Raw genomic sequence first — 20,123 nt, 5'->3', positions numbered from 1 at the left:
CAGGAGTCGGGACCACCTCCATGCCCAGGAGGGCAGAACTACGAAGAGAAAGGGAGGTGCGGTAGGAAAAAAGACAGAGCAGGGAGAAGGCGAAGGGGAGAGGAGTAAAGACAGAGCAGGAGAGGCTGTGGACAGAAGCCAGAAAGCAGACTCTCTGGTTTCCAAATAAGGGGATGCTGGTCCCAGAACCCGCCCAGGGTGAGTACAGGGCGGTCCCTAATCCACAGCGGTCCCCACACTACAATGTGTAGGTGTCTGTAGTAAAGACAGCAATGGTGTGCTTTGCGGGGGTGCGGGGGTGGGGGTGGTGGAGGGGTGGGGGTGGGGTGGAGGAGGGAGGTAAAGTAAGGGTGGGTGCCTTCCTTCAGGCCACCCAGCTGGGAAGTGGGGCACTGGGATTCCCCCCTGCAGGGGAACAGGGCAATAGTCGGAGACAAAGCCAGTGGCCTCAACCAATATGTCACTCGGTATTTCAGAACAAGAGGGTGTCCAGATATGGAGTGTGAAGTGAGGGGCTCGGGGTGGGGGTGGGGGCAGGATCCATGGGGTGGGGGGAGCAGAAAACGATGAGGGGTTTCCTGTAACATGAGGAGATGGGGTTTTGGCTCAATGCAGTATCCTGGAGGTGTCACAGATGCTTTCCCTTCAGTGATTTGGACTGAGGCATCGAGAAGAGAGACCCATCCGTCCGTCCATTCATCCATCCATCCACTTATCCATCCACCACCCATCGGGCTTCATGAAGCACCCTAGTACATGTGAGATACTGTAAGAAGTGATAAGGTTTGACAAAAAGGGAAACTTCCTGATGACTGTGGAAGCTGGGTGACAGCTATACGGGTTCATTATACTCTTCTCTACTTCTGTGTATTTGGCTTGAAAGTTTTGTATTAAGTGGGTAAATGTAGAGACCAGACATTTTAAAGTGGGGACCAGCAGCTGCTGCCACAGGCAGCTGACCCTGAGGAGCAGCCGTGCTCCTCCTCAGGGCAGTAGTGTTAGGCCTGTGCGGAGCCCTGGAGCTCAAGGACCTTCAGATGAGCCCAGAGCAGGGCCAGGGGCCTCGGTCAGCTTGCAGCAGGATTCACAAAGAGCAGAATTTCTAGTGGTGGCCCCGGCACACTGTTCTCAGGCAACAAGTCACAGGCAGAAGACGACAGAGATCAGGGGACGGACAGGTCTGGCAGACGAAAAGCACAATGGGGAGCACCTCGCTCACCTAGCTGAGAGCACTGAACACCCCCTGCGAGGCGAGACAGGCAGACACACAGACATGCGTGCCCACGAGCACACACACCTTCCTGCCACAACACAGCCATCACCGCTGCTCCATCTTTGCTCTCTTGCCACACCCCGGCCCTCTCCACAGAGCCCCTGACACGCCAGCAGGCTGGCCGGGGACCAAGGGCACAGCTGATGTTGCAGCACAGGTCCCAGCTCAGGTCTGGATTTTAAAGACAAAGCCACACGACCTTAAATAACCACGTTTAATGAGTCACAGAACAAACTTGTTCTTTAGCATTAAGTTCATTATGAACTTGAATCACTGTCATTTTAAAGTCTGTCACCCTATTGAAGCCCCAAGCAACAACACCCTTTGTGTTCAATGGTTGAAGTCACGAAGCCCTTATACATTCATGATTCTCGGCGATTTAGCTGGTGGACGTAGAGAGCTGCCAACCCTTCTATGTGCTAGGTTCAAAGGAAAAATCTGCTCTCACCGGCCACCAGGTCCTTGTGAGGCTGGTGGACCCACCCTGGGACCATGGCCCACAGACACTAGGGCTTTCTAAAGGCAGCGGTGCTACAGCACCAACCTGGGCAGGGAGCCAGGCCGAAGGCAGAGACAGAATCTTCTGGAGAGAGCACCGCCTCTCCGCCCAGTCCGTGTCCACCTGTACCCACCACCACCTTGCTCAGCTATGTCTGGGCACAGCCTCCCAGTGTGGGAGGCTGCAGAGTCCTTTGGGTACAGGCCCTCCCGCGCCCTACCCATGTAGAGTATGACTCCTTTCTGGGCCGGGGCACCTGCTTCAGGAAAGGTGGGCTTTAAAGCTTGCTGTTCTTCTGAAACTGGGCCACCAGGCTGAGCACCTGCTCAGAAGCTTTGATGTTCTTGGAGCCCAGGTAGGCGGTGCTGTTGGTGGCCGTCTCCTCCAGGAAGTACCGGTAGTTCACCATCAGGCCACAGGAGCCGGTGATGCCCTTGAGGCTGGTGTCGGCCATCCAGTTGAGGCGCCACATGACGGCCCCATTCTGTAGGTGGAAGTTGGCCACGGGGTTCAGGGCGTAGCCCCGGTGCTTCTCTCCATACAGGTACCAGGCACAGAGCCTCATCAAGGGGGCCTGGAGTGCCCTGACCAGCTTCTCAGACTTCGCCCAGTCACTGCTGCTGAGCAGGCCTTTGAGGGTCTCGTGGGCGGGCCCGCCCGTAAGCTCGGAGATGTCCCTGCACTCTGGCTCTGTGAGCAGCTCGCTCTTCCCTGGCTCCTTGGCCTGCGTGCTCAGGAGCCCCAGAAGCCACTTGGTGAATCCAGGTATAGGAGACAGACTGGAAAATGCCCCCAGGTGAGGAAACTCTTTCTGTAAGGCAGGGGTGGGGTAGGAAAGGAAGGTAGAGACAACACACAAATTCAGCAGGCCCGTCACCAGCCCAGGAAACCTCTGTGTTTCCCACCTGTCTCCTCAGCCTCAGCAGCCTCAGCTGCTATGATTTGCAGAGTGACAATTGAGTTCAGGGTTTTCTTCCTGCAGGGGGCATTTATTAAGGGCCTCATGGGTGCCAGGCCCTGGAGACACCTCGAGTCTCCCAGGCCCGCCTTTACAAGGTGTCTCCGTCTGCACCACTGCCCCCTCAGTCAGAGGCACTGCTTCCAGGGGGCACTTGGTATGCAGCCTCTGACCGCAGACCTGGTCCTTCTGGCCCACCGTGCCTCTCTCATGGGCTTCTCTGTGGCCACAGAACCTGGTTTCATGCTTGGCACTCATGTACCCAGTGACGGTTTGTTGAATAAATAATCAGCTGCCCAGCTATATACCACAGGGGGTGCAGAGGAGAGGATAGAGGGGTAGAGACAGGTATTTCTCCACATCCGTCAATACGGTGCCACCATCACTAATTACAGAGAGAACTCAATGTTCATTTCCAAAACCACAGTATTTTCTGACTATACACATAATAGATACTTACTAGAGATTTTTTTTTTTTTGGAAAATGTGTGATGGAAGCAAAGAAAACCTCCACACTCCGCACGCTTCTCCTACTTTCCGTAGTTTGGTAAAGTCCACTTCCTCATCAGTCGTTGCTCAGCAACGCGTGAGTGGGTTCCCTGCTTTATGACCCGTGTCACGCTTTATGACCCGTGTCATGCGCCTTTTCTCATCATCATTCAAAATTCAAGGCCAACGCTTTTAACAACAGAACGTGACCTCCCCGTGTTCTTCTCACGAGGGCGGCTCTCCGGCTCGGGTTCTACAAAACCCACCGGCGCCCTGGGGCAGGGAGCACTCGGCTTCCTTCCAGATCCCCGCTCGTGACTTCCTGCCGTGTGCCCTCAGGTTGGCTGCGGGAGCGGGACCTGCTCTGACTGGTCCAGAACCAGAGCCTGTGGGTGGGCTGCCCTGACCAGGGCCTGCCCTTCCTGTGAGGGGCTTTCTTACCCTCCTACACCCTCCCTGCCCGTTCATGTACACCTTCAGCAAAGAAGCTGCAACGGAGAAAGCAGCGGCGGGCATGCATCAGACACGCTCTTCCCCACCTCCGGGAAAAGTCACTGCAATGAAGCCGACTCCCAACCGAACCCTGAGATCCCCGGTTGAAGAGTTGATTACGAATTTAATAGGGAGCAGCCAATACTAGAACCCCCACTCCAGCTGCCATTCCCCTGGCAGAGCTTCTGCGGCGCTGTCCATGCTGAAACCACGCAAAGTGGAGCGCCGGGCTCTCGGGGTGGTGGGGGTGGCTGTGCAGTCTGATGATTTTACCTGATCTTAGATTCTACTCACTCTATTCAATGACACTCCTTAGGAGAAAAAAATAAAAGGCCTACACCCAGAGCAAACACTTTTGTTGCAGGAGGGCCGAAGTTTTCCCCAGGGCAACAAAGAGAATGGCGGGACCATGCCTCACACTTATGCCAGGACAACATGGGAAAACCACAACAGGGTCCTCTGGAGAGAGGCCCCTGGCACACACTGCATCTGGAGGCCACAGGAACAGCCAGAACTGGGACTGTCTTTGGCACTGGTTCCAGCTCCTGAGCGGTCCCAGGGTTCCTGGGAAGCACCTCACCCCACCCCTGAGATGGTTGGCAGGGGTGCCCCATCACTCACCTGCAGTTCCTTCACCACCCGCTTTATGAGGAAGGTGCCCAGCTCCACGCCCTGCAGGCCTGGCTGGGTGAGGTTGATGGAGTAGAACACGGCCGCTGCGATTCTGTTCTTCTCTTCGCTCTCGGACGGAGGGGACTCCTTCACTATTGCCTGGAGGACATTCACCACCAGGTGAGAGGCGTGGACGTGCCCACAGCTGCACTTCACCCTCCTTTCTGGGCCATGAGCTCTCCTCTGCCCCCCGGGACCCTGGACTTGAGGTCACGGTGATGAAGATGGATCTCCTGGCCTCTGTTCTGTTTGGAAACCTCTCCAGAACCCCAGGGTTTGTCCCTGTGTGGATCCTTTCCCTCCCTTTGAGATTCTTTGTTGAACAGCAATTTATATCCCTTTCCTCTTTTTCATGCCTTGGTATAAACTGACACTTGATCAACCTGCTCCCCTACAATATCCAGAAGTTTGATGATGTCAAAATCCTAAGCTGCCTCTACATTTAGGTGTGTGAGAGCAATCCAGGGCAGAAGCTCCCGGGCGCCCTTTAGTATTTCCAGCTCCAGAAACGGGAGCCTGCGCAGTGTGTGACAGTCTGCTCTCAGTTTGGAGCCTCTCCCGGGACAAAGTCCTCACAGTGCAATTTTTACAGCAAGAGGAAGGCATCTTTTCTGTGTTAGTAGATGTTGCCCAAGTGCCCTCCGAGAGGCTCAGTAGCTCTGAGTGTGAAATACCCCTGCACCAGCAAGCTCTCCCTGTGACCAAGAACAAAGGCCCAGAACCTTGACTCCATGGCTCTTCTGGTGACCTTCTGATGGAGGACACGCTGCGTGTCTGTCCTCTCCCCACAGCACTCCCAGGGGCCTGTCATATCTTCATCTCTCCAACCTCCCAATGGCTTATTGGGTTGGCAGCCCTCCCTCACTGGCTGTGGGGTCTTGCTCCCCCTCACCTGTCCTTATGTTTCCTGGCCTGTGCCCCCAATCCCAGGCCCAGAACTGGTGGCACTGGCTTATCCATCCCCAGGCCAGCCCTGGAATGAGAAGCGATGCTGGCCAGAGGCGGGTGGGGCACCCATGCCCCAACTGCAGGGCTCTGGGTCCAGCTGGCATATAACCTGGGCCCTTTCTAAAATTTCTCAATCATGAGTCTTTTAAATTCCCCCCAAGAGGTCTCCCCAGTGGTGCAGCAGGTTGAGCGCAGCGCCGTGAAGCTGTCTGCAGCCTCTGCAGAGTGTGGTTCGATTCCCGGCGGGCCAGGGAGATTCCCACATGGCACGGCAGACCTCTCCTGTCTCGCCCGCTGCTCCCCTTAGCAGTGCTTTCGGTCTGTCTGCCTGTTCTGTCCCCAGCTCTGTCTCTGGTGAATCCTCTCACCCCCCATGCCTCTGGCCTGTACCCCAGCTCTTGTATGCATAAACAAATAAATCTTAAAAAAAATTCCCCCATACATTAAACAAATGCTGCAAAGTGGAACACAGGGCCTTTCTGGTTCTTTTCACCTCACAAAAGTGTTGTGCAGCAACTCAACCACTCCTCAGCTAGAAGCCAGCAGAGACAAGTGCTCTCTCCTTCCAAGTCTGCAGCTACCAAGTTGGAGATTTTATCCAGCCAGTTCCCACATCTGCACAAGCCTAACACAATCGATCTTTCAAGAAGGGGTTCAGCCAAGGTGAAACCACTTAAGGGGCCCTGGAACGCTCGTGGTGTCCTGAAGCCCCACTCTGTACCTGGATGTTGCTGGAGATATCACTGGTCAGCGCCACGTGCAGGACCACCAGGGGCTCCCCCAGGGCTGAGCAGTGGGAGAAGAAGTAGCACCTCCTGTAGGGCCCCACGCGCTGCTTCATGTCCATCCAGCTCTTCACCGGGTGCACAGCCTCTGCCCTGCCAGGGGGTTAGAGGGAGACACGTCCAGTCAGTCCCACGCCTGCGGCGTTTCCTTGGAGCCATTCACTAATGCAGAGAAAGTCCTCGAAATCAGCTTCAGTGGCCACTTCAGGAAAATTCAGAGAATATCACTTTAATGTGAAACACCACTGACTTTGAGAAGAAATTAATGACCATTTTACACAAAACTGTGCTCTGATTCTCAGCGCCCAGTGGATTTGGGACACCCTGTCTCTCGTCCTGCTGGATCTCTGGGTGTGGAGCCAAAGAGGCAAACACCTGCGGGATCTGGTGGCCTCACCCAAGCACTGTGTCCTCAGCATGGGCCACGGCAGGCGCTCGGCCCTCACACAGCACACAGGACAGCACCAAACACCTCCACCCCACGAGACAATGTGGACGGCAGGAGGTGGAAGAGAGAAGTGGTGGAAAGAGAGTCTGAGGGTGAGGACAAGCCTGGCACCCCAGGGGTATCTCACTGTGCATGGCACTATTAGGGTTGGGTTTTTTTTTTAATTTTCTAGGCAGTCCAAGTTTTAATTCTGGTCCTGCTGGCTGAGCAGCCTTAACAAAATTACTTAGCTTTTCTCTCAGCCTCAGCTTCCAAATCTGTGAAATGGACCCAGTTATCTTTGTTTCCATTGCTTCACTGGGAGGATTCAGTATGACAAGAACTAATCAATAATAGGCCTGTGCTCAACTGCTTCATTCAATTCAAATGCATTAACCTTTCTCTACCAGAGATGTAGCCTTCTGGAGGAAATATAAAGGACTGTGGGTCCTTCCCAAGGCTTTTAGGTTCTCGATGCGGCAGCTCTTCACTTGACCTGCTTTCACACTCCTCCCCCCCCCCCCCAGTCTCCTTTCCTCTGCCTTGGGCTAGGTGTAAGGCTGGTTCAGGGCCCTTTATGAGTCACATGGGAAAAAGCCAAACATGGGCTGAGGAAAGAGAAAGGAAAAGATAGATTTTCCTGTCATCTATAAGAACTTCTGGATTATAAGAACTGACAGATTTCTTTATAACAAAATTTCCAAAGAAGGAGCTGGACTGGCTCAGGAGTGGTAGAGGACCCAAGACAACGTCTTTCATTCATAAAGGTAGGAAAGGCCCTGGACACACAATTTTTTTTTTTTTTAAGGAAAAAAAAAAAAAAAAAAAAAAAAACAAAAGCAAAGTAGCCACCACCATCCCTCTTACCCTTAACTCTTCTCTCCTGCCTTGTCACCTCTGGAAATCTCAGCTGGATTATCAGGGTCCTCTACTTGACTTCAATTTTTCTTTGTCAGTTCAGCCACTTTGTTTCCTTACTATTACCCACATGAGTGAAATCATCCAGCCTTTGTCTTTCTGACTTCACTTTGCATAAACCCCTCAAGTTCCTTCCCTTTTGCTGCAAATGGCAACATTTCATCTTTTCTTATAGCTGAATCACATTCCACTGTGAGTAATACATACCACATCTTCCTCCAACCCTCTGCGGATAGGGACTTAGGCTGCCTCCATGTCTCAGCTGTTATAAATAACGCAGCAATTTTAGGGATTTTATCCAAGGGAGAAAGTTTAGCAGCTAGCTCATCTAGTTAGCTGCTACCTGAATGAATTACTAATGCAAAAACTTGGTCCAGTGACTTCATACAGCTCTACTAATGAGTCTTGGGAAAAAGTGGGCCTGTGCATTTGAAATGAGACCCTATATTTAATGAGGACAGAAATGAGACCCCAAATTTAATATGAGGTAGAATAGAGGCCCCACATTTAAAATGAGATCAGAAACGAATGCCCACACTTACTGGGGACAGAAATGTCTCTGTGCCCTTGTCCACTCAGTGATCCGGGATTCACTTGCCTGGACAACCACCACAGCTGTGAAGCCCTTGTCTGGGCTTTATCAAGCTCCAGATAAAGTGTACATAAGAATGGAGATTGGCTTTCAGGGGAAAATAGGAAAAAGGGAAGCCAGCAACTTACTCGCTGATTTTCTGTAGCACTTCACAGGGTGAATGCCAGGTGACTCGCTCCAGGGTCAGGAAGCCAGAGGAGAACCATTCGGACAGCATGCCTTTCAGCACTCCATTCATTTCCTGCAAGGACAAGAGACAGTTGTGGGCCTCCCCAAGAGAGAATGCCACCCACCTCGGCCCGCCTCCAGCACAGTGAATGCAATGAACCCAGCACAGAAGACTGCCAGAAGATTCTCCAGCCGCCTCTTTCTGAGTCTGTGCAACTGAGTTCTTCCCCCACATGAAGACCGAGTTCAACCTTTTGAGCACAACCACTTCAACCTCAAGCCGTCTGCATGAGTGTTCCATGGGGACCGAGTTGCTCAAGTCAAATACCGCATCCGTACTTGTTCACCTAGTGCACCCAACTGGAAATTCAAAGCTGGCATCACGCGGCATGGCCTATCGCAAAGGACAAGAACACCGAGCTCAAGTCCTCCTCTCAGGAACATTCGATTTGCCAAACCTTATTCCTTGTTTCCTAAGAGAAACAAGCACTGGATCCAGGTCCCCTATTTCTCTAAGGAACGTATTTTCACACTTCTGGAGTCAAGGGGCACCTCTGAAAGGATGGCGGGTCAGTTTCACTGGTACCATTTTTCCCCTCCCTTCTCGGGACTTACGTTACTAGTGAATCTGGCAATCAGTGCATTTAGGTTTGATGAATCTCTTCTAATTCACCTCACAATAACTTCATTACTTTCTAAAAGGATTACTATTCCAAAATACACTTGCACAGAGCCCTCTGAGGCAAGAAAAGCAAGAGGCGTGTGTGTTGGAGCAGAACCATCGGGGTTTAGCTGACGGTGACCCCGCTGACCATGTAACAGCAGTGACCCGAGCGTCAGAGCAGAGGGGAGGCCCCAGGCAGCAGACCCGGATCACAGGGTAGCCAGACATTAGCAGAGCTGTCCTGAAACAGCTGTGTCCTTAAAGCCTGGAAGCAGTGTGTTCTTTGCACCCATCTTTTTCTTTGTCCTTCCATTCAGCTGGAAGGAGGTGTGATGGCTAGACCTAAAGCAGTCGTTCTGGGCCATGAGGTAATTTGGAGAATGAAGGTTTTTCGAGGGAGAGCAACAGGATGGAAGTCGGGTCAACTGAGGGCACTGCAGAGCAGAATCAGTCCTCAGTGGCCTCGCTGCAAACTTTTCCATGAGATAAATTCTGTTACTCAAATCACTTATTTTGGGTCTGTGTTACTCATAGACAAATCACATACTAACAGATACACTGAATTGAGTAACGGTAAACATCTGGTATAGGACTGACCTTATGAATCTTTGTCTAAGATTCCAGAGACCCTGATGGATAACTCCGATAACTAAGAGTGGAGTTGTAAAAATGTCACAGCATCATTTCACATTTTAATCCCTGGTAAAAGGTCTCAAGACTTTGTCACTGAAGGGTAAGTTGCAGTTATGGGTTTGTGGCTCAGAAAAGGCTTTAGAATGAAGTGAAATCTCAATTTAAATACTTCAAAGAGAATTAAATTTAAATACTTAAGGCCTGGAGCACAGAAGAGGCTACAAATTTGTTCTGTGGGATTCCATGAGGGAAATAAAACTAGGATCAACTGGGGGAAGTCACAGGTAGTCTGACTTTGACAGAACTCACTGTAAAGAAGGACTTATGACTGGCTGGGGCTGCCCAGATGTCTCCTGGAGGAGCGACCTCACTGGGTGCCAAGTGAGCGCAGGTCCACAGGACTTGGCGGTGCCGCCTGAAGAAAGGCAGCTGTACCAGATGACCGCGGCAATTCCTTTAACCTTCGATTCCATAAGCATCTAGTGTCCTTTGCCTGGCTCTACACTCTGTAAGGGCAGAAGTCATTTCTGATTCATTCCTCTAGTGCCCAAAGCACAGAAGGGGAGGGGGGCGGTCCCTGTGGAAAGTGGTTGATAAATTGGTAGCAACTGAAAAAGAAAAGCATTAGGAGAAGGGAACAGGGGAGGGGCAGGAAGGGAGGGGCAGAGCTGTCATTTGCTAGGCAACAGAACCTGCTCTTTATGAAACTATTGATTGCGCTTGACCACAGTGGTTCCTGGTCTTCCTGGGGGCCTCACACACTCTTGAGCATGTGCTAACAACCAGGGATCCTCTCCCTGGAAAAATGCCAACCAGCCAAGTTCCATGCTCTGGCATCTCCATTACATTCAGGAAACAGGAAAAAGCCATAACTATCTAGTTTTAGTACTGATCATGAAAGAAACCCTTTGGCTGGTGAAAACTCTCCCTCTAAATGTCTCTTCATTCTATTCCGGACTGCTGGCTGCTCTAAACTATATGCTGGTGCAGGGAAGAGGGAATCCAGGTGAAAGGTTAGCAGTCTCCACTGCTTAGCCCACCGGGACCACAGCTGTCCGGCCAATATCAACCACCCAGGCAACACGCTGCCGGGCCACCAGGAACAGGAGGAACAGAAAGCAAAAAGCTGTGCGTTCACGCGGTCATTTACCAACAGCCCAAGCCTCAGAAACGCCACTGCTGGGGTGCCGGCGGCACTGGAGTCCGCATTCGTTCAGCTTTTTCCGTCCCGTGCACTGCACCCATCTCGGATAACAGCTGAGAAGGCCGGCCAGCTTGCCCTCTGAACAGAGAAACAGCTAGCTCCCTCGGTCCCTTCTGAAGTTTGGGGCTCTCCAGGTCTCCTTGCTTCTGGTATGTGAAGAAAAAGCTCTCTTCATTGTCCAGGGGCCCTGAAAGCCAGCGGAGGGGCTGACAGTGCTGAAGCGAAGGCATTTCAGTCCCATTCCCATTCACTGCAGCCCTCGGCCCTCAGGGGACCAGGGCAGACGCTAACAACAGAGAAGCTAAGCACAGAATTTAGTAGAAGCAATGCCTGCTACTCTCACTTAAAATCAGGACAAGTCCACCAAAGAGGCCACACAATAAAGCATCTGGCATGGCTGGGAATCAAATGGAGTGGACGGGCCCCGTGTTTGTCCCTTGTGTGCAGTACCACCCATGCTGCTGTCTAGGCCCCCACACCCCCCATTTCCATATCCCACCTCCCAGCAGACCCTCCCATTCTCTAAATGCCAACTTCCTTCCATCACCCACAAACTGCTGATCTGTGCTCCGACCTTCTCCCACAATGGAGACTCAGCTCCATTTCATGGGGATCTTGTCTGGAAAAAAAAATCAAACTCTTCCACCTCTATGGGTCTTTGAAAAAACAAAAAAAAACAAAAAGCATATAACACCCCCACCCCTACATTCAGGCCCACACTCACACACATAGCCCACAGGTGAAGCTGGGTAACAGGGCATTTGATTCGGGGAGCGCCAGTTGGCATGCATTCTGTTCTGCTAAAGACAAGGCACTTGGCGGGAGTCTGCCAAGGTTAGCAGCCACCTCTTACATTCCTTTCCTGCACCCCATGTTTAAGCAGAAAGCTGAAGACAGGAAGGAGTATGGAGCGATAGCGATTGAGATTGCCAGGTGGATTTGAACCTGCCCCTCTGAGCACAAAGCCCTGGCATCTGTCTCAGAAAAGAACACGCAGAATGGGACTTCCACCGAGGGTCACACACCCATGCCAGGACCAAGCCTCTTCACTCACTTGGAACTCTGACAGAGGAAAAGAGCATGTTTTGCAACAAGAACACTATCTGGTAACCAACAGGACTGTTTAAAACCCTGGCAGTTTCTAATCACAGAAGGTAGGGATATTGACCAGTGCCTTTTCTACTAATTCTTTAATTATGGAACCAGCTAAAATTGCTTCCTGGAAAAAGTTCCTTAAGATCAATTTACGTATAGTAATTCAGAGTTCTGAAAATGACATCAAGAGGCCATACCATGCGAGTGTAGACTCAGTATGGGTGCAAAAGCCCCAGGCTGGGCTCTAACAGACTTAGGCTTCTGCTGACCTTTGAACTCACTGTGGGGCAAATACCCATCCTCCCCACATGTGGGACCTGCTACCTTGAGAAACAGCACAGATCTGTGACCTTTGCCAGTCTGTAAAACCTTCTTCCATGAAAGCACTAGTATCTTCCCAGCAAAAGACTTGTTATTGACTCTAAACTTCCTATGAAAAGGATTAAGCATGCCCCACTAGAGAGAAAAGAAACCTTATCTGATTAAAAACATCAAAGGAAAGCAAATCAGCCCTGTCTGGGCACCCGTGTTTGGTATTCATGCACGGCTGCACGCAAGACAGAAATGTCAGTCTCCTGGATTCTTTCCAGGCTTCTGATAATCACCATCCCTGATCTAAGAGCAAGGTCTTCACGATCGGTGCCCACATTTGTAAACTGTGTAGGTAGCAAAGCTTCACCATATCCCTCAGTGCATTTCTCAGAAGCAGGCTGACCTTCAACATACTGACCACAGTCTCACCTCTAGCACAGAGCCAACTGGCCCAAGGGTTAAGTGACTTGGCTAGTACCCTCTAAAGCCACAGCAATGGGTGGCATTCAGGACAGTCTCAATGGATGGCAAAGACAGTACTGGGCATTAGGGCCTTCCCTCTCCACTGCTGCTGCTTCTGCTGCTCCTGTCCTCTAAGACATCTGTTTGTGGCCTCCCACTTGCCAGTTACTTGAGCCCTAGAGGACTCAGCAAGAACTTGTAATGGGCACGTGGATTGGACTGGCCTGGAGAAATGCACAGGCCCAAGTCCCCAGTCACTCTCCTGTGAAGCACTGCATGTTCACTTGACCTTCTCTTTCAAGTCCAGAGGTTGGCAGGGGCCAGTCTGGGTAGTGTATTTGTATGTCGGGCTGTCCCAGGCACAGGGTGACACCAGCCAGGGGCAATCCAAATGTCTGCTGTCTCTCTTGGCAGGCAGAAACCTTCTGGGCATCCTGCCAGGCTCAGAACTCAGAGTGGAGCTGTGTGATGTCCAGACAAATGGGAATGGTCAGTGTGCCCACTCGGACTTGGTCATCTGGTGGGGCACTCTTCATTCGAGCTGTTCATTTAGTTGGGGGCGGGATACGGTGGGGTTGGGAGTAAAATGCTCCAAAAGCTCATCCTGGGGCTAATGCATGGAATTCTAGTGAGGGGGTAGACAATAACACGTGCCAAGATGCTGGAACCTGGGGGAGACTACTTGAAGCTAGAGTGGTAGGCAAAGTAGAGTGAATGAGCAGAAGCGGAGGTAGCCCTTTTAACAGGCCTCCCCATTAGCTCTGGGTTCAGGAACTTTCTATCCAAGAGCCGACTTGGCTAGGCAGGAGGGTCGGTGGAAGGGAGTAATGGATATTCCCAAGCTGGAACTGTCACCCAGGACAGTTGACTCTACACCAAAAACGCTCAAGGAGAGACACTAAATGCCACACTGCCAGCCATGTGAGGTGTGATGAGCATTCCTGGGACGTTCCAGACCACTGCTAAGATGGAAGCTCACGCTGCACCTCAGGAGGAGGAAACTGTCACAAATAAAGGCTATTAAATACTTGATTCACTGAAAGTAGGTAACACAAAGCCATTAGTTAGCTGGGTTGTTTTAGCTTGCCCTTGACTTTACAGAAAAAGACAAGTTATAAAAGAATAAACGCGTTTTAGATGTAGTTAAGCTGTCAGCTCCAAGAGCTGGTAATGAGTGATGAAATACAGAGCTATGGAGTCACTGAGCCTGGCCCTGGATTGCAGCTCTCCCCAGCTCCGTATACTGGGCAGCTGCACTTGACCAGGACAAGCTTTAGTCATCTACTTCCTCTGTTCCTAGGGCTAAGAAAGGATGAGGATGAAATGAGCAAGGACACAAAAAAGCAGTCATCTCCTACCAGATCTGCTACTAATTCTCCCCACAGAGACAGAAGTTTCTGCTCTTGGACCAAGTGACGCTGGCACCCTGAGCATGCCTGGTGCAAGTCAGTCATGCAAAGATCATGTGCTGAGTGGACAGATGGATGGATGGATGGATGGCTTCATTCAGGGAGAGGCGGCATTCTATGTCATTCTCAAGCCTCCTGTGCAATAACAATCAATGCAGCCGTGGCTCCTGCTTCGAGGAAAAAAAGCCTACTGAGATTGCAGATAAAGCCAACTCTCCCTCGAGAGGAATTGGAGGGACCTTTGGCTGACTTGGGAATGCAGGCGGTATATAGAGCACACAAACCAGCCATTCAGACTGGGCCTGAGCCGGAGCATGGTGAATTCAGATTATGGCTCTGTGTAATGCTTAGCATTGAAGGTTAACCAGCTATCAAGAGCAATCAAGTCATACTACTGCTACCACTGAGATAAACCCCACCTTTAACTATAGCCAATGTTTATGCTTCTAAGACTAAGTAGTCAAAACAGTTTCTGACCAACACCATAATTCACACAGTAGGACGGGGACATAAAATATAGTGCAAAGAACACTGGGTTTGCATGGGTGATTGAACACATAACTATTTGCCCTGAGTTCTTGGTCAAGTCACACAACCTCACTACCAGTTTCCTTTACTGTAAAAGGGGACATGTATGCCATGCATCTAAGGGTGAGGCAATGAACATTAAAAACTATCATGCCAGTGTTAGTAGTTCATAAATGAATTGGGACCTCATCATCCCACTGGTGAATTTTTTTAAGCACCTACAAATGTTACCATCTGAAACATTTACATCTCCCCCCCCCCCCCACTAAAAGGGCAAGTCACTCCTCTCCATATTCAAAACCAACAGTATGAAAGGACCATATTCAACTATCAGCCATCAAGTGCTCATTATTTAAATCTCAAAGTATATATACACTTGCATTCAACGTGAGCTCACTTGTACTAAGCATCTGGCTTAGTACAAGAAGTCAACTTAGAATCATTTTAGGGTTTAACTTAGGAAAGCGAACTGCTCAAAGTTCTGTGGCAAAGAAAACTTGAAGGCATCCGGACCCATACACAGTGGCCACTGGTGATTTGTCTTTCTGCACATTATAGGACTTCTTAGGACTATGTCACACGCCCTCCAGGTTTTCAGAAGGCTGGCTGACTGAGTTCGGAGCTCACTCAAGTATACCACACATAGATGAGACCTCTTGGCTCAAATAAGAGACATCATGGACCACGCTTGGCAAGTGCCAAGTTTCTAGCAAACACTACATGTCTAGTAAGGACTGCAGCAAGGTAGATTCAGAAAACATAGGGTTTCGGGGGGCATAGCGTCGGGCTGGGGAAGAGGGAGTGTTTGGGCCTTGATAGACGCAGAGGGTCCTCCCCTGGGGCAAGGTGGGGGCGTGGCCCTGGCTGACCCCGCCGTCGGGGGGAGGGGGGAGCGGCCCGGGCGGGGCCTTACCCGGACGTGCGGACCCTCCACCAGCTTGAGGGCCTGCGCCTCGAGCAGGTCGGCCCGCAGCCGCACCAGAAAGCGCACGCCTCCGTCCAGCTTGCTGATGTGGTGGAAGAGGCCGCGATAGCGCGGCACCAGGGCGTAGCGCAGCCGGTCCTCGGCCTGCAGCAGCACGGCCGCCTCCCGCGGCTGCTGGCGTAGCTGGAGCACGCCCGCGCTCTGCTCGGCCACCTGGCCGTGGTCCACGCCGAAGCCCTGCGCCAGGCGGCCCAGCAGCTCGGCGCGTTCGGCCGCCTCGGCCAGGCCGCCGTAGAAGCTCACGAAGTCCGCGCACTGGCCCTCGGCGGGCGCCGGCGTCTTCTCGCGCAGCTCGTAGGCCGGCGTGGGAGGCACGGCGCGGCGCAGCAGCTCGTCCATGGCCCGCTCCAGAGCGCCGGCCGCCCGCCCGCTCGCCAGCCGGGGTCCGGGCGGCCGCGACGGCCGCGGCGGGAGCCGCAGCGGGAAGAGGCGCCGAGCCTGGAGGCTTGGCCCGAGGCCTCGCATGGCGCCGGGCGACAGCTGCTCGGGGGAGCTCCCGTCGCCACCGCGGCCGCCGCGCTTCCGGCTTCCGGCTTCTGACGCGCACCGCGCGCCGGCCCTATTGGCCAAGGCCGGGGGATGGGCGGGGCGGCAGCCAATCCGGGAGTGGCGCCGTGGGGGCGGGGAGAGGGGAGCGGAAGGCGTGGCGAGGGGCGGGGCGCGGGCGCGGCCAAGTGCAGCCAAAGGTCCAAGCCAGCCGCCCAGCGCGCCCAGCGCGCCTCCGCGCCCCGCAGCCGCCAGTGACCTGGCCGCCCAAAGTCACCGTCTCGGCCCCCGTCCTCTATCCCCGCCGAGCTCTCCAACCTCATGGGGCATGCAAGGACCTGGGCTCCACTCCCTGAGATTCTGATGCAGTGTGTCTGGGAAGGAAGGAAGGAATCTGCGGGCTTCTCTGCAAGGGGCTTTTGTCTTGACCCCTGCCTGGGCGCTCTCAGTTCGTTGTCAGGGTCTGACTATAGCGACAGCCCGCAGAGCTGCAGCCTGCAGCTTCAGGAGCTCTGACGCACACTTCCAGCTGCTGGCTGCGACCTATTCATGCTGTCTCTCCTTCCTTGGTCTTCATCCATCCATCCAGCCACCCATTCAACAGGGATAAAATGATGAAACAGACGGACCTGATCCACCCCTATGGAGCTACAGTCTAATGGTGGAGACATAATAACTACAACATTGTGATGAAGTGGTGTAAAGGAAATAAACACAGTGCAGTGATACGGTATGGCAGGGTTGGGGTGGACTTTCCAGTGTGGACAGGGTGATCCAGGCAGGTCTCTGAGAAGGTGACCTTTAAGTTGAGACCAGAATCTAGTCAAGGGGTGGGGAAAAGGAGAAAGATGGGGGGAAGCTACTCATGCATTCTTTCAAGTTCAAAAGCAGTTTTTATAACCTCTGCCTGCCATTTATCCCAACATCTAAGTTTTATTGATTTCCATTTTCAAAGAACTCCTGATTCCTACCTTCTCTTTGGCCTACTGCCCTAAAGCCCTGCTACTTCTCACCAGGACCACAGCGGTAACCTCTTTGCTTCCAGGCTTGGTCCCTCCAATCCATTCACAACATTAGCTCTGAGTGAATTTCTGAATCATCCATTTAAACATGCTATTCACGGGCGCAATAACCAAATGCTTTTGTGTAACAGGCAAGACTCCCCTCTCTAGCCTCTGTCTCTCTGCTTCTCATGTCCCTCAGTATAAGGCATGATGGCTTCCTAATTTTTAGATTTTGGGATCAGTTTTGAAAACACTGGGAAGACTGGTGGAGGACCGGCACAGGGATGGGGGAGAGGCACTGGTGTTGACAGTGGCTGGCATCCCCAAGTCTGTAGCCTTCTAAACACCCATTTCAGAGTCTCTCCCTACAGGACTGAGATTTCTGTCATGGTCAGTGAGATACTACAGGGGGTTGGCAGGACTTGATGTCAAATTTTTGCAAAAGAAAACCTAGCTAGGAGCTCCCTGTGCTCTTTGAAAAAGAGAAGCCTCATGTAGGTACAAAGCATGAAGGCAGAGCATTGAGGAGCCTACTGCTCACAGACGGTGAACAGCATGCCCAGGACTGGTGGGCTCTGAGGGCAGGGGCTTTCTTGTTTGAGGATATACAGGGCAGCTGGTAATGGGTAGGAACTGGAGGGTAGATACCCTCCCTTTTTTCATCCATGGTGGTCAGTAACTGATGCCCACAAAAAGCCCCTCCTGCGTCTTCTTGAGGTGCCCGTGATGGGAGGCAGACGGGTGCTGGTGCTGACTAAGCCCTTTACACCCCTCTGTGTACTAACAACACTAACACTTACTGAATTCCATCTGAATCCTTGGCACTTAAATGCACCGCCTCGTATAATCCTCACAAGAACAAGAACTCAGAAGGAAAGAACTAGTGTTCCTATTTTGAGAAGGCACAGAAAGATATGAGGACTTGAGCAAAGCTCACAAGTAGTAATGGCAGCTTCCTAGTTCTCCCCAGAACTGGAGTGCGGAAGAGCTACTGGTACCCAGGCTAGTCTCACTCCCAAGTCTGCTCTTCCCACCCTGTGATGCCACCTCTGCTAAAATGAGGATTTCAGTAATATTTAGAGCTGAGTGTATGTTAGTGTTGGAATGTTAAGAAAAATAGATACAGGAACAACATGCCAAATCCCTCCTACATGGCACGGTAAATCTCACGTTAACTCTGCCGCCTGGTTGTCCCCAATGACATAAGGCTTGGAAAGTCACCCTGTTAGTAAATAGTAAAGTGACTCCAAAGCTTTTGCTTTTTCTACTCTCCTGAGTTAGTTTATAGACAGGTTTCCTTCCTCAGAGGCCATTTGGGAATCACAGATTTGCTTCCCAACTCAATCCCAGTGATGATGGGAACCAACAGGGAGGTGACAGCTATTACTTTATAATGGAGAGGGCACACTGAAGGAGGGAGCTTCTCTAATATATATTAGAAATTATGACTGTCCAATAATTAAACAGGAATGAATAGACAATATCTTGAAACCCAACAGAAAATCTAGAGCTAGATCCAGAAGAGCTCAGTACTCAGTATGTGCTAATGGTGGCATCTCACATCACTGAGTGAAGTGATGGTTCTTAGAATAAAAGAACAAAGACAAATCCTAACCTCAGGCTGTATAAAATGAATTCTCAATGGCTAACGGATTTAAATTAAAAAAAAAAAAAAAAGGAAACAGAAGTGTTAGAAGAAAATAATCTCAGAGCAAGTTTTTTTTTTGTTGTTGTTGTTTAAGATTTATTTTATTTATGCTTACAAGAGCTGGGGAACAGGCCAGAGATGCGGGGGGTGAGAGGATTCACCAGAGACAGAGTGGGGAACAGAACAGGCAGACTGACTGAAAATACACTGCTGAGGGGAGCAGCGGGGGAGACAGGAGAGGTCTGCTATGCTATGTGGGTAGTTCCCTGGCTGGCTGAGGATCAAACTTGTGCTGAAAAGAGGCTGTGGATTGCTTCATAGTGTGGTGCTTAACCCCTTGTGCCACCAGGGAGGCCCAGAAGGTCTTTTAAAGTGTGACACAAACCCAGAGTCCAAAGAAGAAGAGATGTTTAAATATATAACATCTTTAAAAAGCTTTTTATGATTAATAACAACACAAAATTTTTAACTATAAAGCTAGTTTGGAGAAGTACCTGCAAGTGCTACCACATACCAACGGCTGATTCTCCTGATACATAAGTAACCACAAAGCCATATGGGAAAAAGACTGTCAATACCACAGAAAAATGGAGAAAAGACAGCATCAGAGATTTCTTAAAAAAGGAAAGAATATGATTCTTTAAAATACGAGAAGTGCCCAACTTCACTCATAATAACAAGATAAGATGCAAATTAAAAGCCCAGAGGGCTACCAGTTTCCATGACTGGGCTGTTCTGGACAGAATGTTGGCTGACAACCCGTGCTGTAAGCATTCCTGGAGGGCACAGAAATTGGTACAACCCCTGTGAAGGGACCATCACAAATTAACCAACAGTACACACTGGCCTGACAATTTGTATAAAATGTTGACTGAGAAAAGCATAATGTGGCTAAAATAAAATATAAGACTTATCTAGGGCTGTAGACTTGCAAATCAAGGCACACAAAATCAGGTATCTGCCCACACTGTGTCCTGCTGTTTAAGGGGATTTTAAAGGGGAAAGATAAGGGCGGGGGGAAGGATAGAATTGCCTAAGATCCAGGAGTGGTTACAGATCATATTCCTTCTAGTCAACTGGTGGTCAGTCAAGCTGGCCTTGGTTACCATGGAGGGAAGACAAAGAACGAAAATGATCTTTGCAAGTTCCTGGAGACGTTGTGTCTAAGTGGGAATCAGTTCTTGTCAATCAGTAGTTTTTCAAGGTAAAAGTTGAATAAGATAAGAGTTTCCGCAGAGGTTGGAGTCAGTTTATTCTACCTCAAACATCATTGTGCTTCACAAAATACTTGATCTGCTGAATGGCTTAATGACAAGGTAGGTCAGATTCGAGAGCCTGCTTTTCTCTCTTTTCAGCCTTTGTAGTTGTCAACTGTCATTCTCTGCTTCTCTTTGCTCAGGCCTTAGTGCAAGACTGCCCTGATCCAAAGTGAAATGAAGAAAAGCAATCCCATCTGCAACAGTATCAAAAAG

General features: G+C 51.0%; 1 protein-coding gene across 1 annotated transcript; it reads right to left on the bottom strand.

The window, feature by feature from the left end:
- Window positions 1-601: 601 nt before the first annotated feature.
- On the bottom strand, window positions 602-15,978 carry MLYCD (malonyl-CoA decarboxylase). The gene is made up of 5 exons (XM_037516235.2): window positions 15,442-15,978; window positions 8,182-8,294; window positions 6,053-6,209; window positions 4,333-4,482; window positions 602-2,583 (listed from the first exon to the last, which is right to left on the bottom strand). The coding sequence occupies exons 1-5, from the start codon at window positions 15,976-15,978 to the stop codon at window positions 2,050-2,052; spliced, it is 1,491 nt and encodes a 496-aa protein (XP_037372132.1). The 3' UTR covers window positions 602-2,049.
- Between the last annotated feature and the right edge of the window lie 4,145 nt (window positions 15,979-20,123).

This window comes from Talpa occidentalis, unplaced genomic scaffold, assembly GCF_014898055.3.
Source record: "Talpa occidentalis isolate TD23 unplaced genomic scaffold, MPIMG_talOcc4v2.1 talOcc4.17, whole genome shotgun sequence".
NCBI classification, from domain to species: domain Eukaryota; kingdom Metazoa; phylum Chordata; class Mammalia; order Eulipotyphla; family Talpidae; genus Talpa; species Talpa occidentalis.
This window is presented reverse-complemented; position numbering and strand designations above follow the sequence as displayed.

Bases quoted from the DNA above. Each gene is read 5' to 3' on its own strand.
- MLYCD (XM_037516235.2), bottom strand. From the start codon at position 15,978: ATGCGAGGCCTCGGGCCAAGCCTCCAGGCTCGGCGCCTCTTCCCGCTG. The intron at 6,210-8,181 runs GTAAGTTGCTGG...ACCCCCTGGCAG, and splicing joins GTGCTACAGAAAATCAGCGA to GGCAGAGGCTGTGCACCCGG. The intron at 2,584-4,332 runs GTGAGTGATGGG...CCTGCCTTACAG, and splicing joins GGGTGGTGAAGGAACTGCAG to AAAGAGTTTCCTCACCTGGG.